This window comes from Oncorhynchus mykiss, unplaced genomic scaffold (assembly GCF_057628025.1).
Source record: "Oncorhynchus mykiss isolate SJ-2025 unplaced genomic scaffold, ASM5762802v1 scaffold106, whole genome shotgun sequence".
Classification (NCBI taxonomy): Eukaryota; Metazoa; Chordata; class Actinopteri; order Salmoniformes; family Salmonidae; genus Oncorhynchus; species Oncorhynchus mykiss.
The window spans coordinates 416,933-440,000 of NW_028322105.1; the positions used below are offsets into that span (position 1 = coordinate 416,933).

Here is a 23,068-nt window from a genome sequence, read left to right on the forward strand (position 1 = left end):
TTATCATGTCATACTGGGTCACCATGCAGTCACATCTAGACCAGTCAGTCTCTAGGCTATCATGTCATACTGGGTCACCATGCAGTCACATCTAGACCAGTCGTTCTTTATTTATTAATTTATATTTCACCTTTATTTAACCAGGTAGACCAGATCACCTTTATTTAACCAGGTAGGCTAGTTGAGAAAAAGTTCTAATTTACAACTGCGACCTGGCCAAGATAAAGCAAAGCAGTTCGACACAAACAACAACACAGAGTTACACATAGAATAAACAAACATACAATCAATAATACAGTAGAACAAGTCTATATACAGTGTGTGCAAATGAGGTAGGATAAGAGAGGTAAGGCAATAAATAGGCCATAGTGGCAAAGTAATTACAATATAGCAATTAAACACTGGAGTGACAGATGTGCAGAATATGAATGTGCAAGTAGAGATACTGGGGTGCAAAGGAGCAAGATAAATAAATAAATACAGTATGGGGATGAGGTAGATTGGATGGGCTATTTACAGATGGGCTATTTACAGATGGGCTATGTACAGGTGCAGTAATCTGTGAGCTGCTCTGACAGCTGGTGCTTAAAGCTAGTGAGGGAGATAAGTGTTTCCAGTTTCAGAGATTTTTGTAATTCGTTCCAGTCATTGGCAGCAGAGAACTGGAAGGAGACGCGGCCAAAGGAATAATTGGTTTTGGGTGTGACCAGAGAGATATACCTGCTGGAGCGCGTGTTACGGTTGGGTGCTGCTATGGTGACCAGTGAGCTGAGATAAGGGGGACTTTACCTAGCAGGGTCTTGTAGATGACCTGGAGCCAGTGGGTTTGGCGACAGAAATGTAGTGAGGACCAGCCAACGAGAGCGTACAGGTCGCAGTGGTGGGTAGTATATGGGGCTTTGGTGACAAAACGGATTGCACTGTGATAGACTGAATCCAATTTGTTGAGTAGAGTGTTGGAGGCTATTTTGTAAATGACATCGCCCGAAGTCGAGGCTCTCTATGTTATCATGTCATACTGGGTCACCAGTCAGTCACTTGAGTCTGAAGTCAGCTTTAATGTGGAAGAGTCCCTCTATCTCTGGCATTAAGAGAAACACACAGGGACAACGTGCATCAGGATCCCTTTGATTGGGTGGAATCTATACACCACACACACATACACCAGCTCAGAGATTAACACACAGGTAGACCAGCTCAGAGATTAACACACAGGTAGACCAGCTCAGAGATTAACACACAGGTAGACCAGCTCAGAGATTAACACACAGGTAGACCAGCTCAGAGATTAACACACAGGTAGACCAGCTCAGAGATTAACACACAGGTAGACCAGCTCAGAGATTATCACACAGGTAGACCAGCTCAGAGATGATCACACAGGTAGACCAGCTCAGAGATTATCACACAGGTAGACCAGCTCAGAGATTAACACACAGGTAGACCAGCTCAGAGATGATCACACAGGTAGACCAGCTCAGAGATTATCACACAGGTAGACCAGCTCAGAGATTAACACACAGGTAGACCAGCTCAGAGATGATCACACAGGTAGACCAGCTCAGAGATTATCACACAGGTAGACCAGCTCAGAGATTAACACACAGGTAGACCAGCTCAGAGATTAACACACAGGTAGACCAGCTCAGAGATTAACACACAGGTAGACCAGCTCAGAGATTATCACACAGGTAGACCAGCTCAGAGATTATCACACAGGTAGACCAGCTCAGAGATTAACACACAGGTAGACCAGCTCAGAGATTAACACACAGGTAGACCAGCTCAGAGATTATCACACAGGTAGACCAGCTCAGAGATTAACACACAGGTAGACCAGCTCAGAGAATAACACATAGGTAGACCAGCTCAGAGATTAACAGAGATTTAGTCCAGCTCAGAGAATAACACACAGGTAGACCAGCTCAGAGATTAACACACGGGTATACCAGCTCAGAGATTAACACAGTACCACAACTGGAGGGGGAAAAAGCAGGGACAGAGAGAAAGAGAGAGAAAGAGAAAGAGAAAGAGAAAGAGAAAGAGAGAGAGAGAGAGAGAGAGAGAGAGAGAGAGAGAGAGAGAGAGAGAGAGAGAGAGAGAGAGAAAGAAAGAAAAGAAAGAGATAGATAGATAGATAGATAGATAGATAGATAGATAGATAGATAGATAGATAGATTTAGAGAGAGATAACAATGTTTAACATGACTGAGTGGCCCTCCATCCTCCTCTTAGGTGTTCCGTGCTGCACCTCTGACTCCTCCATCTTTCACCCTCAACACTGTCCTGGAAGCACCAGTAGCACCCTCTTTCTTATATATAGTGCCCTATGTTTTACTAGAGCCCTACGAGTAATATTATGCAATTTGGGACACAGATAAATAAATCCACAAACCCCTTTCAACCTCTCCCCGTTCTCAAAATGGGAGGGGGAACACTCTTCCCCTTCTCTAAATGGGAGGGGGAACATTCTTGCCCTTCTCTAAATGGGAGAGAAACCTCCTCCCCTTCTCTAAATGGGAGAGAGAAAACTCCTCCCCTTCTATAAATGGGAGGGAAACTCCTCCCCTTCTATAAATGGGAGAGGGAAAGCTCCTCCCCTTCTATAAATGGGAGCGGGAAAGCTCCTCCCCTTCTATAAATGGGAGCGGGAAAGCTCCTCCCCTTCTATAAATGGGAGAGGGAAAGCTCCTCCCCTTCTATAAATGGGAGAGGGAAAGCTCCTCCCCTTCTATAAATGGGAGAGAGAAACCTGTGTGTGTGTGTGTGATTTGGAAACACAGTCGTTTGTTCTCCCCCTGTGTTCCCCTGACAGATAGAACCAGGCAGAATGGAGGACTGAGACAGACAGAGAACATCCAACCCCATCCTGATAACGCAGAGCGCAGCATCATGCTCCGCAGGGCGCACACACACACACACACACACACACACACACAGAGCTGTGTTCCATGCTACGACACCAACGCTACCAGGGATTTTTCTGCTCTGAACTAAAAGCCCACACAGCCACTGCAAATGAACTAGTGGTGTGTGTGTGTGTGTGTGTGTGTGTGTGTATATATATATATATGTACCTATAGGTCTTCAGTCACTACATGTAGACATTAAAAAGAGCACTTTAAGTGCTGCCAATATATATAAAGCCCCCCCTGGCTAAGAGAGGCATCCATAGTATCTCTGTTAACTACAACACTGTCTCAGTCGTGTCTCCATTAGTATCTCTGTTAACTACACCTCTGCCTCAGTCGTGACTCCATTAGTATCTCTGTTTATTAGTATCTCTGTCTCAGTAGTAACTCCATTAGTATCTCTGTCTCAGTAGTAACTCCATTAGTATCTCTGTTTATAAGTATCTCTGTCTCAGTCGTAACTCCATTAGTATCTCTGTTTATAAGTATCTCTGTCTCAGTCGTGACTCCATTAGTATCTCTGTTTATTAGTATCTCTGTCTCAGTAGTGTCTCCATTAGTATCTCTGTTAACTACAACACTGCCTCAGTCGTGACTCCATTAGTATCTCTGTTAACTACAACTCTGTCTCAGTCGTGTCTCCATTAGTATCTCTGTTAACTACAACTCTGTCTCAGTCGTGTCTCCATTAGTATCTCTGTTAACTACACCTCTGCCTCAGTCGTGACTCCATTAGTATCTCTGTTTATTAGTATCTTTGTCTCAGTAGTAACTCCATTAGTATCTCTGTCTCAGTAGTAACTCCATTAGTATCTCTGTTTATAAGTATCTCTGTCTCAGTCGTGACTCCATTAGTATCTCTGTTTATTAGTATCTCTGTCTCAGTAGTAACTCTGCTTATTAGTATCTCTGTCTCCATTAGCATCCCTGTTTAGTAGTATATCTGCCTCAGTAGTGACTCAATTAGTATCTCTGTTTATTAGTATCTCTGTCTTCATTAGTATCTCTGTTAACTACAACTCTGTCTCAGTCGTGACTCCATTAGTATCTCTGTTTATTAGTATCTCTGTCTTCATTAGTATCTCTGTTTATTAGTATCTCTGTCTCAGTAGTAACTCCATTAGTATCTCTGTTTATTAGTATCTCTGTCTTCATTAGTATCTGTGTTTATTAGTATCTCTGTCTCAGTAGTAACTCCATTAGTATCTCTGTTTATTAGTATCTCTGTCTCAGTAGTGACTCCATTAGTATCTCTGTTTATTAGTATCTCTGTCTTCATTAGTATCTGTGTTTATTAGTATCTCTGTCTCAGTAGTAACTCCATTAGTATCTCTGTTTATTAGTATCTCTGTCTCAGTAGTGACTCCATTAGTATCTCTGTTTATTAGTATCTCTGTCTTCATTAGTATCTCTGTTTATTAGTATCTCTATTAGTATCTCTGTTTATTAGTATCTCTGTCTTCATTACCATCTCTGTTTATTAGTATCTCTGTTAACTACAACTCTGTCTCAGTTGTGACTCCATTAGTAACTCTGTTAACTACAACACTGCCTCAGTCGTGACTCCATTAGTATCTCTGTTTATTAGTATCTCTGTCTTCATTAGTATCTCTGTTTATTAGTATCTCTGTTAACTACAACTCTGCCTCAGTCGTGACTCCATTAGTATCTATGTTAACTACAACTCTGCCTCAGTCGTGACTCCATTAGTATCTCTGTTTATTAGTATCTCTGTTAACTACAACTCTGTCTCAGTCGTGACTCCATTAGTATCTCTGTTAACTACAACTCTGCCTCAGTCGTGACTCCATTAGTATCTCTGTTAACTACAACTCTGCCTCAGTCGTGACTCCATTAGTATCTCTGTTTATTATTATCTCTGTCTCAGTAGTGACTCCATTAGTATCTCTGTTTATTAGTATCTCTGTCTCCATTAGTATCTCTGTTTATTAGTATCTCTGTCTCAGTAGTGACTCCATTAGTATCTCTGTTTATTAGTATCTCTGTCTCAGTAGTGACTCCATTAGTATCTCTGTTTATTAGTATCTCTGTCTCCATTAGTATCTCTGTTTATTAGTATCTCTGTCTCAGTAGTGACTCCATTAGTATCTCTGTTTATTAGTATCTCTGTCTCAGTAGTGACTCCATTAGTATCTGTGTTTATTAGTATCTCTGTCTCAGTCGTGACTCCATTAGTATCTCTGTTTATTAGTATCTCTGTCTCAGTAGTAACTCCATTAGTATCTCTGTTTATTAGTATCTCTGTCTCAGTAGTGACTCCATTAGTATATCTGTTTATTAGTATCTCTGTCTTCATTAGTATCTCTGTTTATTAGTATCTCTGTCTCAGTAGTGACTCCATTAGTATCTCTGTTTATTAGTATCTCTGTCTCAGTAGTGACTCCATTAGTATCTCTGTTTATTAGCATCTCTGTCTCAGTAGTGACTCCATTAGTATCTCTGTTTATTAGTATCTCTGTCTCCATTAGTATCTCTGTTTATTAGTATCTCTGTCTCAGTAGTGACTCCATTAGTATCTCTGTTTATTAGTATCTCTGCCTCAGTCGTGACTCCATTAGTATCTCTGTCTCAGTCGTGACTCCATTAGTAACTATGTTTATATGACTCCCTCTGAGGGTCGATACTCTGTATCCTCTAAGTAAAAATACAACTATTTTCTTACGCCTTGCAGATGGAAGTGTAGTTGTGTAGAGCAGCAGTCTCTCTCTAGACACGACTCAGACTGATTATTACAGTGGGATGTTGATGGAACAACAGTATGGAGTCTATAACTGGAGGCAATTAGCGCATTGATCACCTCAGATATATGAGTCATCCTCCACAACACTATCACTCTGTAGAGTCCACACCCACTATCACTCTGTAGAGTCCACACCACTATCACTCTGTAGAGTCCACACCACTATCACTATGTAGAGTCCACACCCACTATCACTCTGTAGAGTCCACACCCACTATCACTCTGTAGAGTCCACACCCACTATCACTCTGTAGAGTCCACACCCACTATCACTCTGTAGAGTCCACAACGCTATCACTCTGTAGAGTCCACACCACTATCACTCTGTAGAGTCCTCACCACTATCACTCTGTAGAGTCTACAACACTATCACTCTGTAGAGTCCACAACACTATCACTCTGTAGAGTCCACATCACTATCACTCTGTAGAGTCTACAACACTATCACTCTGTAGAGTCCACAACACTATCACTCTGTAGAGTCCACACCACTATCACTCTGTAGAGTCCACACGACTATCACTCTGTAGAGTCCACACCACTATCACTCTGTAGGGTCCACAACACTATCACTCTGTAGAGTCCACAACACTATCACTCTGTAGAGTCCACATCACTATCACTCTGTAGAGTCCAAAACACTATCACTCTGTAGAGTCCACATCACTATCACTCTGTAGAGTCCAAAACACTATCACTCTGTAGAGTCCACAACACTATCACTCTATAGAGTCCACAACACTATCACTCTGTAGAGTCCACACCACTATCACTCTGTAGAGTCCACACCACTATCACTATGTAGAGTCCACACCCACTATCACTCTGTAGAGTCCACACCCACTATCACTCTGTAGAGTCCACACCCACTATCACTCTGTAGAGTCCACACCCACTATCACTCTGTAGAGTCCACAACGCTATCACTCTGTAGAGTCCTCACCACTATCACTCTGTAGAGTCTACAACACTATCACTCTGTAGAGTCCACAACACTATCACTCTGTAGAGTCCACATCACTATCACTCTGTAGAGTCTACAACACTATCACTCTGTAGAGTCCACAACACTATCACTCTGTAGAGTCCACACCACTATCACTCTGTAGAGTCCACACGACTATCACTCTGTAGAGTCCACACCACTATCACTCTGTAGAGTCCACACCACTATCACTATGTAGAGTCCACACCCACTATCACTCTGTAGAGTCCACACCCACTATCACTCTGTAGAGTCCACACCCACTATCACTCTGTAGAGTCCACACACACTATCACTCTGTAGAGTCCACACCCACTATCACTCTGTAGAGTCCACAACGCTATCACTCTGTAGAGTCCACACCACTATCACTCTGTAGAGTCCTCACCACTATCACTCTGTAGAGTCTACAACACTATCACTCTGTAGAGTCCACAACACTATCACTCTGTAGAGTCCACATCACTATCACTCTGTAGAGTCTACAACACTATCACTCTGTAGAGTCCACAACACTATCACTCTGTAGAGTCCACACCACTATCACTCTGTAGAGTCCACACGACTATCACTCTGTAGAGTCCACACCACTATCACTCTGTAGGGTCCACAACACTATCACTCTGTAGAGTCCACAACACTATCACTCTGTAGAGTCCACATCACTATCACTCTGTAGAGTCCAAAACACTATCACTCTGTAGAGTCCACATCACTATCACTCTGTAGAGTCCAAAACACTATCACTCTGTAGAGTCCACACCACTATCACTCTGTAGAGTCCACACCACTATCACTCTGTAGAGTCCACAACACTATCACTCTATAGAGTCCACAACACTATCACTCTGTAGAGTCCACATCACTATCACTCTGTAGAGTCCACAACACTATCACTCTGTAGAGTCCACATCATTATCACTCTGTAGAGTCCACAACACTATCACTATCACTCTGTAGAGTCCACACCACTATCACTCTGTAGAGTCCACACCACTATCACTCTGTAGAGTCCACAACACTATCACTCTGTAGAGTCCACAACACTATCACTCTGTAGAGTCCACATCACTATCACTCTGTAGAGTCCACATCACTATCACTCTGTAGAGTCCACACCACTATCACTATCACTCTGTAGAGTCCACACCACTATCACTCTGTAGAGTCCACACCACTATCACTCTGTAGAGTCCACAACATTATCACTCTGTAGAGTCCACAACACTATCACTCTGTAGAGTCCACATCACTATCACTCTGTAGAGTCCACAACACTATCACTCTGTAGAGTCCACAACACTATCACTCTGTAGAGTCCACATCACTATCACTCTGTAGAGTCCACAACACTATCACTCTGTAGAGTCCACATCACTATCACTCTGTAGAGTCCACAACACTATCACTCTGTAGAGTCCACACCACTATCACTCTGTAGAGTCCACACCACTATCACTCTGTAGAGTCCACAACACTATCACTCTGTAGAGTCCACAACACTATCACTCTGTAGAGTCCACATCACTATCACTATGTAGAGTCCACATCACTATCACTCTGTAGAGTCCACACCACTATCACTATCCCTCTGTAGAGTCCACACCACTATCACTCTGTAGAGTCCACACCACTATCACTCTGTAGAGTCCTCACCACTATCACTATCCCTCTGTAGAGTCCACACCACTATCACTCTGTAGAGTCCACACCACTATCACTCGGTAGAGTCCACACCACTATCACTCTGTAGAGTCCACACCACTATCACTCTGTAGAGTCCACACCACTATCACTCTGTAGAGTCCACAACACTATCACTCTGTAGAGTCCACATCACTATCACTCTGTAGAGTCCACACCACTATCACTCTGTAGAGTCCACACCACTATCACTCTGTAGAATCCACAACACTATCACTCTGTAGAGTCCATAACACTATCACTCGGTAGAGTCCACACCACTATCACTCTGTAGAGTCCACACCACTATCACTCTGTAGAGTCCATAACACTATCACTCGGTAGAGTCCACACCACTATCACTCTGTAGAGTCCACAACACTATCACTCTGTAGAGTCCACACCACTATCACTCTGTAGAGTCCACAACACTATCACTCTGTAGAGTCCACACCACTATAACTCTGTAGAGTCCACAACACTATCACTCTGTAGAGTCCACACCACTTTCACTCTGTAGAGTCCACACCACTATCACTCTGTAGAGTCCTCAACACTATCACTCTGTAGAGTCCTCAACACTATCACTCTTTAGAGTCCACACCACTATCACTCTGTAGAGTCCACAACACTATCACTCTGTAGAGTCCACAACACTATCACTCTGTAGAGTCCACAACACTATCACTCTGTAGAGTCCACACCACTATCACTCTGTAGAGTCCACAACACTATCACTATCACTCTGTAGAGTCCACAACACTATCACTCTGTAGAGTCCACACCACTATCACTCTATAGAATCCACAACACTATCACTCTGTAGAGTCCACACCACTATCACTCTGTAGAGTCCACAACACTATCACTCTGTAGAGTCCACAACACTATCCCCCTGTAGAGTCCACAACACTATCACTCTGTAGAGTCCACATCACTATCACTCTGTAGAGTCCACAACACTATCACTATCACTCTGTAGAGTCCACAACACTATCACTCTGTAGAGTCCACACCACTATCACTCTATAGAATCCACAACACTATCACTCTGTAGAGTCCACACCACTATCACTCTGTAGAGTCCACAACACTATCACTCTGTAGAGTCCACAACACTATCCCCCTGTAGAGTCCACAACACTATCACTCTGTAGAGTCCACACCACTATCACTCTGTAGAGTCCACACCACTAGCACTCTGTAGAGTCCACACCACTATCCCCCTGTAGAGTCCACAACACTATCACTCTGTAGAGTCCACAACACTATCACTCTGCAGAGTCCACAACACTATCACTATCACTCTGTAGAGTCCACAACACTATCACTCTGTAGAGTCCACACCACTATCACTCTGTAGAGTCCACAACACTATCACTCTGTAGAGTCCACAACACTATCACTCTGTAGAGTCCACATCACTATCACTCTGTAGAGTCCACACCACTATCACTATCACTCTGTAGAGTCCACACCACTATCACTCTGTAGAGTCCACATCACTATCACTCTGTAGAGTCCATAACACTATCACAACACTGATAACAACATGTTCTGTGGAGGAGAAAAACAGTTGCTTAGTAACCTGATAACAACATGTTCTGTGGAGGAGAAAAACAGTTGCTTAGTAACCTGATAACAACATGTTCTGTGGAGGAGAAAAACAGTTGCTTAGTAACCTGATAACAACATGTTCTGTGGAGGAGAAAAACAGTTGCTTAGTAACCTGATAACAACATGTTCTGTGGAGGAGAAAAACAGTTGCTTAGTAACCTGATAACAACATGTTCTGTGGAGGAGAAAAACAGTTGCTTAGTAACCAGATAACAACATGTTCTGTGGAGGAGAAAAACAAAAAGAGTGATAAGAGTTCCAATTTTTTTAGATAATCGTTGTGATTGGAGGATAGCTGTGACGGTTATCGAATCAGGATCGACTCCTCTGTTCTCTCTCAAGCTCATTAATGATAGAATGTTCGTAGCTGAATAGGGCAGAAAGGCCAGTGTCTTTGGCAATGACGAGAAGTGGCAAGGACTGGAATGTTAGCTAGAGAGACTGTTACTCAGACTAGAATATCTCTGCTGTAAACCAAGAAGTTTGATCTTGACATTTAGCCACTTAGCTAGAAAGTTAGCAAACCAAATGCATCGCTGAAGCCCTGATCTGGATATCATTTATTTCACACATCTTAGATGTCTTATATTTATACTCAATTTATAGTTTATAAGCAGTGACGTGAGCACGCACCCCCCAAAACCCATCGGGATTTCAAAATACCCCCGGTGTACGGTATAAACAGGCCCAAGCCTTGTGAATTGTGTTCTGGGCTGGCTAACGTTGTGGTTGTGTCTTCCACATTAACCTATTGCAGAAAGGTCAAAAAACACCACAGTGTCAGAAAGAGGAATGGCCGCCTAAAGGGGCCTCTTATCCCAACAACAAAACAATTAGTGGAGATATTATTACTGCAGGTACAGTAATACTACAAGACATCTCAGCAGCTTGCCTCTACGGGACGGAAAACACACGTGTCCACTAGTACATACACACACAGTCAGTCAGTCAGTCAGTCAGTCAGTGTGAGAGAGAGAGAGAGAGAGAGAGAGAGAGAGAGAGAGAGAGAGAGAGAGAGAGAGAGAGAGAGAGAGAGAGAGAGAGAGAGAGAGAGAGAGAGAGAGAGAGAGAGAGAGAGAGAGAGAGAGAGACACACACAACAGCAGCACTGCAGCACTAAGTGCCTGGCGGTAATATAGAGAGGAACCATGAAGCACGACCCCAGCAGGTCTACGTACTATCGTATCCTACAATATTAAAGGGATATAGTAACAAATACAGAACGCATTAGAAGTTAAGTTTACTATCATATCCTACAATATTGTCAGAGATGTGTGTATAGGTGGCAGGGAAGTCAGGCGCAGGAGAGTCAAAATGAACTGTAAATGGAGTCTTTTAATACAAGTCCACTTAACATGCTCCAAACACTAAATACATAAATAAACATGGGTACGAGGACCCGTCATACAACCATAAAACAACACTGACATAAAACCATCTCTGATAAAGACATGAGGGGAAACAGAGGGTTAAATACACAACAGGTAATGAATGGGATTGAAAACAGGTGTGTGGGAAGACAAGACAAAACCAATGGAAAATGAAAAATGGATCAATGATGGCTAGAAGACCGGTGACGTCGAGCACCGCCCGAACAAGGAGAGGCAACGACTTCGGCAAATAATATAGTAACAACTACAGGACACATTAGAAGATAAAGTTAAGTTTACTAATCTATCCTACAATATTAAAATAACATAGTAACAACTACAGAACACATTAGAAGATAAAGTTAAGTTTACTAATCTATCCTACAATATTAAAATAACATAGTAACAACTACAGAACACATTAGAAGATAAAGTTAAGTTTACTAATCTATCCTACAATATTAAAATAACATAGTAACAACTACAGAACACATTAGAAGATAAAGTTAAGTTTACTAATCTATCCTACAATATTAAAATAACATAGTAACAAATACAGGACGCATTAGAAGATCAAATCCTTTGCGTTTTCCAAGCCACCCACAGATACGACCACATATGGTTGAGTTGTACTGCCGTTCCCCTCCCCCACGACAGAGATGAAAGCCAGAACAGAAGAGAGAGAACATCACAGCCCTGCAACTGGCCTCGCTGCTCTTATCTGTTTATAATGCTAATGTCTGCTAATGCTACAGAGATACAAACCTGACAGGACACGGAGCGTTCCACGATTCCCGGGTGACCAACGATGGTGTGTGTGTGTGTGTGTGTTAGTGTGTGTGTGTGTGTTAGTGTGTGTGTGTTAGTGTGTGTGTGTGTCTGTGTGTGTGTTAGTGTGTGTGTGTTAGTGTGTGTCTGTGTGTGTGTTAGTGTGTGCCTGTGTGTGTGTGTGTGTGTGCCTATGTGTGTGTGTGTGTTAGTGGGTGCCTGTGTGTGTGTGTGTGTGTGTGTGTGTGTTAGTGTGTGAGTTACTGTGTGCCTGTGTGTGCCTGTGTGTGCGTGTGTGTGTGTGTGTGTGTGTGTGTGTGTGTGTGTGTGTGTGTGTGTGTGTGTTTGGCTCTACTTGCTCTGGGGCTGTCAGCCATCCTCATACTGACAATTTAGATAATGGATGTGCTGCTTGACATGACTTCAGACTCTGAGTCCCAAATTACACCCTATTCCCTAAATAGTGCACCATAATCCTATGCCACTACAAAGGGAATAGAGTTCCATTTGGGATGCATCCAGACACATATCTATGCAAATGCCTCTGTCATAAAACACTGGATCAGTGGGATATGGCAAAGTAATGGTTCAACATTCAGCCATCAAACTGCCTACGATGACGTGTATATCCCAGCTGAGAGGAAGGCAGAAGCATCCTAACCACCATCCCTTCTACGGGAATGAGGTAGAGATGAGGAACCACCATCCACTCTATGGGAATGAGGTAGAGATGAGGAACCACCCTCCACTCTATGGGAATGAGGTAGAGATGATGAACCACCATCCACTCTATGGGAATGAGGTAGAGATGAGGAACCAACCTCCAATCTATGGGAATGAGGTAGAGGGGAGGAACCATCCTCCACTCTATGGGAATGAGGTAGAGATGATGAACCACCCTCCCCTCTATGGGAATGAGGTAGAGATGATGAACCACCCTCCCCTCTATGGGAATGAGGTAGAGAGGAGGAACCACCCTCCCCTCTATGGGAATGAGGTAGAGAGGAGGAACCACCCTCCTTTCTATGGGAATGAGGTAGAGAGGAGGAACCACCCTCCACTCTATGGGAATGAGGTAGAGAGGAGGAACCACCCTCCTTTCTATGGGAATGAGGTAGAGATGAGGAACCACCCTCCACTCTATGGGAATGAGGTAGAGAGGAGGAACCACCCTCCCCTCTATGGGGATGAGGTAGAGATGAGGAACCACCCTCCACTCTATGGGAATGATGTAGAGATGAGGAAACACCCTCCTTTCTATGGGAATGAGGTAGAGATCGGGAACCACCCTCCACTCTATATGAATGAGGTAGAGAGGAGGAACCACCCTCCACTCTATGGGAATGAGGTAGAGAGGAGGAACCACCCTCCACTCTATGGGAATGAGGTAGAGATCGGGAACCACCCTCCACTCTATAGGAATGAGGTAGAGAGGAGGAACCACCCTCCTTTCTATGGGAATGAGGTAGAGAGGAGGAACCATCCTCCACTCTATGGGAATGAGGTAGAGATGATGAACCACCCTCCCCTCTATGGGAATGAGGTAGAGATGATGAACCACCCTCCCCTCTATGGGAATGAGGTAGAGAGGAGGAACCACCCTCCACTCTATGGGAATGAGGTAGAGATCGGGAACCACCCTCCACTCTATAGGAATGAGGTAGAGATGAGGAACCACCCTCCACTCTATGGGAATGAGGTAGAGATGAGGAACCACCATCCACTCTATGGGAATGAGGTAGAGATGAGGAACCACCCTCCACTCTATGGGAATGAGGTAGAGATGATGAACCACCATCCACTCTATGGGAATGAGGTAGAGATGAGGAACCAACCTCCAATCTATGGGAATGAGGTAGAGAGGAGGAACCATCCTCCACTCTATGGGAATGAGGTAGAGATGATGAACCACCCTCCCCTCTATGGGAATGAGGTAGAGATGATGAACCACCCTCCCCTCTATGGGAATGAGGTAGAGAGGAGGAACCACCCTCCCCTCTATGGGAATGAGGTAGAGAGGAGGAACCACCCTCCTTTCTATGGGAATGAGGTAGAGAGGAGGAACCACCCTCCACTCTATGGGAATGAGGTAGAGAGGAGGAACCACCCTCCTTTCTATGGGAATGAGGTAGAGATGAGGAACCACCCTCCACTCTATGGGAATGAGGTAGAGAGGAGGAACCACCCTCCCCTCTATGGGGATGAGGTAGAGATGAGGAACCACCCTCCACTCTATGGGAATGATGTAGAGATGAGGAAACACCCTCCTTTCTATGGGAATGAGGTAGAGATCGGGAACCACCCTCCACTCTATATGAATGAGGTAGAGAGGAGGAACCACCCTCCACTCTATGGGAATGAGGTAGAGAGGAGGAACCACCCTCCACTCTATGGGAATGAGGTAGAGATCGGGAACCACCCTCCACTCTATAGGAATGAGGTAGAGAGGAGGAACCACCCTCCTTTCTATGGGAATGAGGTAGAGATGAGGAACCACCCTCCACTCTATGGGAATGAGGTAAAGATGAGGAACCACCCTCCCCTCTATGGGAATGAGGTAGAGAGGAGGAACCACCCTCCACTCTATGGGAATGAGGTAGAGAGGAGGAACCACCCTCCACTCTATGGGAATGAGGTAGAGATCGGGAACCACCCTCCACTCTATAGGAATGAGGTAGAGATGAGGAACCACCCTCCACTCTATGGGAATGAGGTAGAGATGAGGAACCACCCTCCACTCTATGGGAATGAGGTAGAGAGGAGGAACCACCCTCCACTCTATGGGAATGAGGTAGAGATCGGGAACCACCCTCCACTCTATAGGAATGAGGTAGAGATGAGGAACCACCCTCCACTCTATGGGAATGAGGTAGAGATGAGGAACCACCCTCCCCTCTATGGGAATGAGGTAGAGATGAGGAACCACCCTCCCCTCTATGGGAATGAGGTAGAGATGAGGAACCACCCTCCCCTCTATGGGAATGAGGTAAAGATGATGATTATAAAAATGGCTTCTCTTTTCCAAAGGGGTGTTTTCCATCAAGTAGCTACTTGATATGAACAAAATAAACCACCAAAAACATTCTAGAGGAGAAATATACATAAACAATTTGGCAAAGAAACATCAAAGCTAGCTGTACCAAATTCCCACACTTCCTTCACACATCAGGGCCTCAAATATGTGTTGAAATATGCTTTGAGTGATGACTAACTAATTCATTCTGTTTGACTGCTGTGGGGTGGCTGAAATCACACACACACACACACACACACACACACACACACACACACACACACACACACACACACACACACACTACATCTCTCTTTATGTTAGTATGGAGCGTGTTTAGAGGCTACAACACTTAGCAACCAAGCCTCATTAATTTACAGGGCTTTGATTGGTCGCATCTGACCTCTGTGGGAATGCAGGGGGGCCGGACCAGGAACCAGAGAGCTGGAGATGTTCTAATTAGTCCAACAGAAGTTCTGGAACACAACGCCTCGGGGCTGACATCTAAGATCCCCGACTTCACCGTCCCCCTCTCCTATCCACCCTCTCCACCCTCACCACCCCCTCTCCTATCCACCCTCACCGCCCCCTCTCCTATCCACCCTCACCACCCCCTCTCCTATCCACCCTCACCGTCCCCTCTCCTATCCACCCTCACCGTCCCCTATCCTATTCACCCTCACCGTCCCCTCTCCTATCCACCCTCACCGCCCCCTCTCCTATCCACCCTCACCGCCCCCTCTCCTATCCACCCTCACCACCCCCTCTCCTATCCACCCTCACCGTCCCCTCTCCTATCCACCCTCACCGTCCCCTATCCTATCCACCCTCACCGTCCCCTCTCCTATCCACCCTCACCGTCCCCTCTCCTATTCACCCTCACCGTCCCCTCTCCTATCCACCCTCACCGTCCCCTCTCCTATCCACCCTCACCGTCCCCTATCCTATCCACCCTCACCGTCCCCTCTCCTATCCACCCTCACCGTCCCCTCTCCTATTCACCCTCACCGTCCCCTCTCCTATTCACCCTCACCGTCCCCTCTCCTATCCACCCTCACCACCCCCTCTCCTATCCACCCTCACCGTCCCCTCTCCTATCCACCCTCACCGTCCCCTCTCCTATCCACCCTCACCGTCCCCTCTCCTATCCACCCTCACCGTCCCCTCTCCTATCCACCCTCACCGTCCCCTCTCCTATCCACCCTCACCGTCCCCTCTCCTATCCACCCTCACCGTCCCCTCTCCTATCCACCCTCACCGTCCCCTCTCCTATCCACCCTCACCGTCCCCTCTCCTATCCACCCTCACCGTCCCCTCTCCTATCCACCCTCACCGTCCCCTCTCCTATCCACCCTCACCGTCCCCTCTCCTATCCACCCTCACCGTCCCCTCTCCTATCCACCCTCACCGTCCCCTCTCCTATCCACCCTCACCGTCCCCTCTCCTATCCACCCTCACCGTCCCCTCTCCTATCCACCCTCACCGTCCCCTCTCCTATCCACCCTCACCGTCCCCTCTCCTATCCACCCTCACCGTCCCCTCTCCTATCCACCCTCACCGTCCCCTATCCTATTCACCCTCACCGTCCCCTCTCCTATCCACCCTCACCGTCCCCTCTCCTATCCACCCTCACCGTCCCCTCTCCTATCCACCCTCACCGCCCCCTCTCCTATCCACCCTCACCGTCCCCTCTCCTATCCACCCTCACCGTCCCCTCTCCTATCCACCCTCACCGTCCCCTCTCCTATCCACCCTCACCGTCCCCTCTCCTATCCACCCTCACCGTCCCCTCTCCTATCCACCCTCACCGTCCCCTCTCCTATCCACCCTCACCGTCCCCTCTCCTATCCACCCTCACCGCCCCCTCTCCTATCCACCCTCACCGCCCCCTCTCCTATCCACCCTCACCGCCCCCTCTCCTATCCACCCTCACCGTCCCCTCTCCTATCCACCCTCACCGTCCCCTCTCCTATCCACCCTCACCGTCCCCTCTCCTATCCACCCTCACCGTCCCCTCTCCTATCCACCCTCACCGTCCCCTCTCCTATCCACCCTCACCGTCCCCTCTCCTATCCACCCTCACCGTCCCCTCTCCTATCCACCCTCTCCACCCCCTCTCCTATCCTCCCTCACCACCCCCTCTCCTATCCACCCTCACCACCCCCTCTCCTATCCACCCTCACCGTCCCCTCTCCTATCCACCCTCACCGTCCCCTCTCCTATCCACCCTCACCGTCCCCTCTCCTATCCACCCTCACCGTCCCCTCTCCTATCCACCCTCACCGTCCCCTCTCCTATCCACCCTCACCGTCCCCTCTCCTATCCACCCTCACCGTCCCCTCTCCTATCCACCCTCACCGTCCCCTCTCCTATCCACCCTCACCGTCCCCTCTCCTATCCACCCTCACCGTCCCCTCTCCTATCCACCCTCACCGTCCCCTCTCCTATCCACCCTCACCGTCCCCTCTCCTATCCACCCTCACCGTCCCCTCTCCTATCCACCCTCACCGTCCCCTCTCCTATCCACCCTCACCGTCCCCTCTCCTATCCACCCTCACCGTCCCCTCTCCTATCCACCCTCACCGTCCCCTCTCCTATCCACCCTCACCGTCCCCTCTCCTATCCTCCCTCTCCACCCCCTCTCCTATCCTCCCTCACCCCCCCCTCTCCTATCCACCCTCACCACCCCCTCTCCTATCCACCCTCACCGTCCCCTCTCCTATCCACCCTCACCGTCCCCTCTCCTATCCACCCTCACCGTCCCCTCTCCTATCCACCCTCACCGTCCCCTCTCCTATCCACCCTCACCGCCCCCTCTCCTATCCACCCTCACCGTCCCCTCTCCTATCCACCCTCACCGTCCCCTCTCCTATCCACCCTCACCGTCCCCTCTCCTATCCACCCTCACCGTCCCCTCTCCTATCCACCCTCACCGTCCCCTCTCCTATCCACCCTCACCGTCCCCTCTCCTATCCACCCTCACCGTCCCCTCTCCTATCCACCCTCACCGTCCCCTCTCCTATCCACCCTCACCGCCCCCTCTCCTATCCACCCTCACCGCCCCCTCTCCTATCCACCCTCACCGCCCCCTCTCCTATCCACCCTCACCGTCCCCTCTCCTATCCACCCTCACCGTCCCCTCTCCTATCCACCCTCACCGTCCCCTCTCCTATCCACCCTCACCGTCCCCTCTCCTATCCACCCTCACCGTCCCCTCTCCTATCCACCCTCACCGTCCCCTCTCCTATCCACCCTCACCGTCCCCTCTCCTATCCACCCTCACCGTCCCCTCTCCTATCCACCCTCACCGTCCCCTCTCCTATCCACCCTCTCCACCCCCTCTCCTATCCTCCCTCACCACCCCCTCTCCTATCCACCCTCACCACCCCCTCTCCTATCCACCCTCACCGTCCCCTCTCCTATCCACCCTCACCGTCCCCTCTCCTATCCACCCTCACCGTCCCCTCTCCTATCCACCCTCACCGTCCCCTCTCCTATCCACCCTCACCGTCCCCTCTCCTATCCACCCTCACCGTCCCCTCTCCTATCCACCCTCACCGTCCCCTCTCCTATCCACCCTCACCGTCCCCTCTCCTATCCACCCTCACCGTCCCCTCTCCTATCCACCCTCACCGTCCCCTCTCCTATCCACCCTCACCGTCCCCTCTCCTATCCACCCTCACCGTCCCCTCTCCTATCCACCCTCACCGTCCCCTCTCCTATCCACCCTCACCGTCCCCTCTCCTATCCACCCTCACCGTCCCCTCTCCTATCCACCCTCACCGTCCCCTCTCCTATCCTCCCTCTCCACCCCCTCTCCTATCCTCCCTCACCCCCCCCTCTCCTATCCACCCTCACCACCCCCTCTCCTATCCACCCTCACCGTCCCCTCTCCTATCCACCCTCACCGTCCCCTCTCCTATCCACCCTCACCGTCCCCTCTCCTATCCACCCTCACCGTCCCCTCTCCTATCCACCCTCACCGTCCCCTCTCCTATCCACCCTCACCGTCCCCTCTCCTATCCACCCTCACCGTCCCCTCTCCTATCCACCCTCACCGTCCCCTCTCCTATCCACCCTCACCGTCCCCTCTCATATCCACGACGGGTTGAATAATTACCGTACAAGAAAAAAATGCGATAAATATTGAAGTCACCAAAGATGATTATCGACATTGTGGAACACCTACAGTATTATGGGTGTTATGGGTGTTGATGTTCCATGCTAAGCTAACCCCTCCTATCTATCTAGCAGACGGTCTCAGTCTGAGGAGACGGTTGAAAAGCTGTGTGGATTATGTCATCGTGACGCCATCTAAATGGTTGAGGGCCTCGGCCAATAGTCTAGCAGTATGAAGGATGTGATATTAACCCTTATGGACAGTTCCGACTCCAAGACAGATGGATGTCAAAGAACAAGCCATCTGAGACGTGTGGTTGTTACCAGGAAGTATTTAGGTTAAAGACGTGTGGTTGTTACCAGGAAGTAGTTAGGTTAAAGACGTGTGGTTGTTACCAGGAAGTATTTAGGTTAAAGACGTGTGGTTGTTACCAGGAAGTAGTTAGGTTAAAGACGCGTGGTTGTTACCAGGAAGTAGTTAGGTTAAAGACGTGTGGTTGCTACCAGGAAGTAGTTAGGTTAAAGACGCGTGGTTGTTACCAGGAAGTAGTTAGGTTAAAGACGTGTGGTTGTTACCAGGAAGTAGTTAGGTTAACGATGTCGGTGAAAGTGGAATCCCTAGGGACATCTGATCCACTCGTCTCTATCTCTTCATTTAGTATTGTTATTTTACCTTTTATTTAACTAGGCAAGGTCAGTTAAGAACAAATTATTATTTTACAATGACGGCCTACCGGGGAACAGTGGGGTTAACTGCCTTGTTCATGAGGCAGAACAACAGATGTTTACCTTGTCAGCTCGTGTGTGTGTGTGTGTCAGTCCCATCTCTAAGTCCACTAGGGAGTCCACTGCCCTGACCACGTCTCCACTAGAGCTAATGTCATGTCAAGACAACATGATGGTTGATACACACCCTGTAGCTGTGTTTGAATGCCCATACTTTCAATCAAATGTATTTATAAAGCCCTTTTCACACAAACATCAGCAGATGTCACACACATACTGTATACTACACACTCAATGAGTATATACTACATACTAAATTAGTATATACTACATACTTAATTAGTATATGCTACATACTTAATGAGTATATACTACATACTAAATGAGTATATACTACATACTTAATGAGTATATACTACACACTAAATTAGTATATACTACATACTTAATTAGTATATACTACATACTAAATGAGTATATACTACATACTAAATGAGTATATACTACATACTTAATAAGTATATACTACATACTCAATTAGTATATACTACATACTTAATGAGTATATACTACATACTCAATTAGTATATACTACATACTTGATGAGTATATACTACATACTAAATGAGTATATGCTACATACCACATGCTATTAGTTAATTGTAGTATGCTGTAAACAAACGGTATCCTTTCAGTTGATTGTACTAGAGCTTCGCCTGTGTACCGGAAGTTGATGCTGTTGCTATGCAACCTCTTGCTAGCTTGTTAGCATAACAAATGACTAGCTACACATCTTACAACTTCATTAACAATGTCCATTGAGAATGCTATACCACTTAGCTAAGCTAAGAATTACGTGAATAATCAAGTCAATAAATGTTAGTTAGTTAGAGAGCGTGTAGTTAATATACTGGCGAGTTCGATGTGTTAGTAGCCAACTAACGCTAGGTAGCTAGCTAACATACCGGGTTATACAAGCAACTGCTGTAATGATATGCTATGCGGTTTCCAAAGGCTAGCATAGCTAACACATTGTCAGCCAACATAACTTAACTCATTTGGAAGGTAATTACTTTATTACATTGCTCAACATTTTCTTAACATTTTGTCATAATTTGTAAGAGCAGTGAATTTGTGTCCTCTCTCGTCGGACGTCGGCTGCATTATTCTCCGCCATTTTCTTCAAATCCGAAAATGTTGTAAAACGGCCATTTTTATGAAGAACTGCATCGTGGGCCCTAAAAGCATGGCAATAATGTCCATTGCTTGCATACTTCGTATTTTGCCATAAGTAGTACAACATCCGGGAACTTTTGGCATACTAACTACATCCATACTATGACCAATAAGCAAACTGCATACTCAATTTACGTCACCAATAGTACGGCTAGTAGGAGGAGTCAAACAGCTTGTGTATTTAATTCATCTATACAGAAACAAGCTCATGGCCTTGGGGATTATTTCTGAATGTGCGCATAGTGGATATCATCATCGGAATTCAGAGACGCCCACTGGCTGATATCTCAGAAGGAAGTGTTAGAGAGATGAGCTGACGAGATTATGTCAAGACTACAGTAGATGACCAAACACAACACCAGCTAGAAAATGTCCAATGGTAGATTCACCTGGGGTTTGTCTGTCTGTCTGAATGCCTGTATGTCTGTCTGAATGCCTGTCTGTCATAACATAACCCACCAGTCCTATAGTCCTACTGTCATAACATAACCCACCAGTCCTATAGTCCTACTGTCATAACATAACCCACCAGTCCTATAGTCCTACTGTCATAACATAACCCACCAGTCCTATAGTCCTACTGTCATAACATAACCCACCAGTCCTATAGTCCTACTGTCATAACATAACCAACCAGTCCTATAGTCCTACTGTCATAACATAACCCACCAGTCCTATAGTCCTACTGTCATAACATAACCAACCAGTCCTATAGTCCTACTGTCATAACATAACCCACCAGTCCTATAGTCCCTACTGTCATAACATAACCCCCAGTCCTATAGTCCTACTGTCATAACATAACCCACCAGTCCTATAGTCCTACTGTCATAACATAACCCACCAGTCAGTCCTATAGTCCTACTGTCATAACATAACCCACCAGTCCTATAGTCCTACTGTCATAACATAACCCACCAGTCAGTCCTATGGTCCTACTGTCATAACATAACCCACCAGTCCTATAGTCCTACTGTCATAACATAACCCACCAGTCCTATAGTCCTACTGTCATAACATAACCCACCAGTCCTATAGTCCTACTGTCATAACATAACCCACCAGTCCTATAGTCCTACTGTACTGTCATAACATATTCATATCGTCCATCTCACACATCAGGAGAACGACCACTCCAGTCTCTTTAGCCAGAGGCGACACACAGTGGCTGTCTCCCCAGCCGGCAGACTTCAAAACAAACGGTGTGCAGGGAATGACGTTCCACTTCTCTCCATGTCCCCTCCTTCCCTCACCACCTCCACTACACCGACTACACCGGCGATGTCACTGCAACCCATGAGAACCTAGAAACAATTCTCCCGTTTTAAATGTCAGCAGTTTCCTTCTAACGTTAATCCAATCCCGAGTAGCACTCGTATGGTCATTACGCACGCACGCACCCACCAGAACACACACACACACAGGCACGCACAGTAATACCGATAACGTAGAAAATACAAGGCTACCATACCTTTGTTCACTCTCCGCAGTATTTGACATCTGCATTTGAAAGAAAGAGCTATCATACTAGCATCTCTCAGTGCGCGCAGGTACGACGCTTGTCCGAGAGCTCTGCTGGTGGCGTTGCGGATTCAGTGCACGGGTATCTGTATTCCCCGCACATAGCAGGAGATAGAGAGCTTGTCTCAGCGGTGGACCGGTGGACGGTTACCGTAGCCCACACTTATTTGCGAGCCGCTCCTGCCAGTGTAACGTAACAGTAACGAAAGATAGAAGCATCTATCCCTGCAGCAGGAAACCGTGGTGTAATTCCGTTTCATCACCCCTCAATTCCGTCATGAAATTATATATTTTATCTTCTCTCTCGCATTAAAAAAAAAATATACGCGTGGAATTGAACTGAAAGGCGTGCGCGTG

General features: G+C 46.8%; 1 protein-coding gene across 25 annotated transcripts in view; it reads right to left on the reverse strand.

Moving 5' to 3' along the window:
• LOC110499739 (glutamate receptor-interacting protein 1) overlaps window positions 1-23,068 on the reverse strand; it is a 709,091-nt gene that overhangs the window by 224,302 nt on the left and 461,721 nt on the right. For 4 of the 25 annotated variants that reach the window (XM_090228973.1, XM_090228967.1, XM_090228972.1 and 1 more), the window contains exon 1: window positions 22,662-23,068. This exon is cut by the window's right edge and continues 295 nt beyond it. The exons of the other annotated variants lie outside the window; for them this stretch is intronic. In XM_090228973.1, the coding sequence (XP_090085099.1) occupies window positions 22,662-22,716 (55 nt within the window). In that variant the 5' untranslated portion in view covers window positions 22,717-23,068. The remainder of the gene's footprint in view (window positions 1-22,661) is intronic. 25 annotated transcript variants of the gene reach the window in all.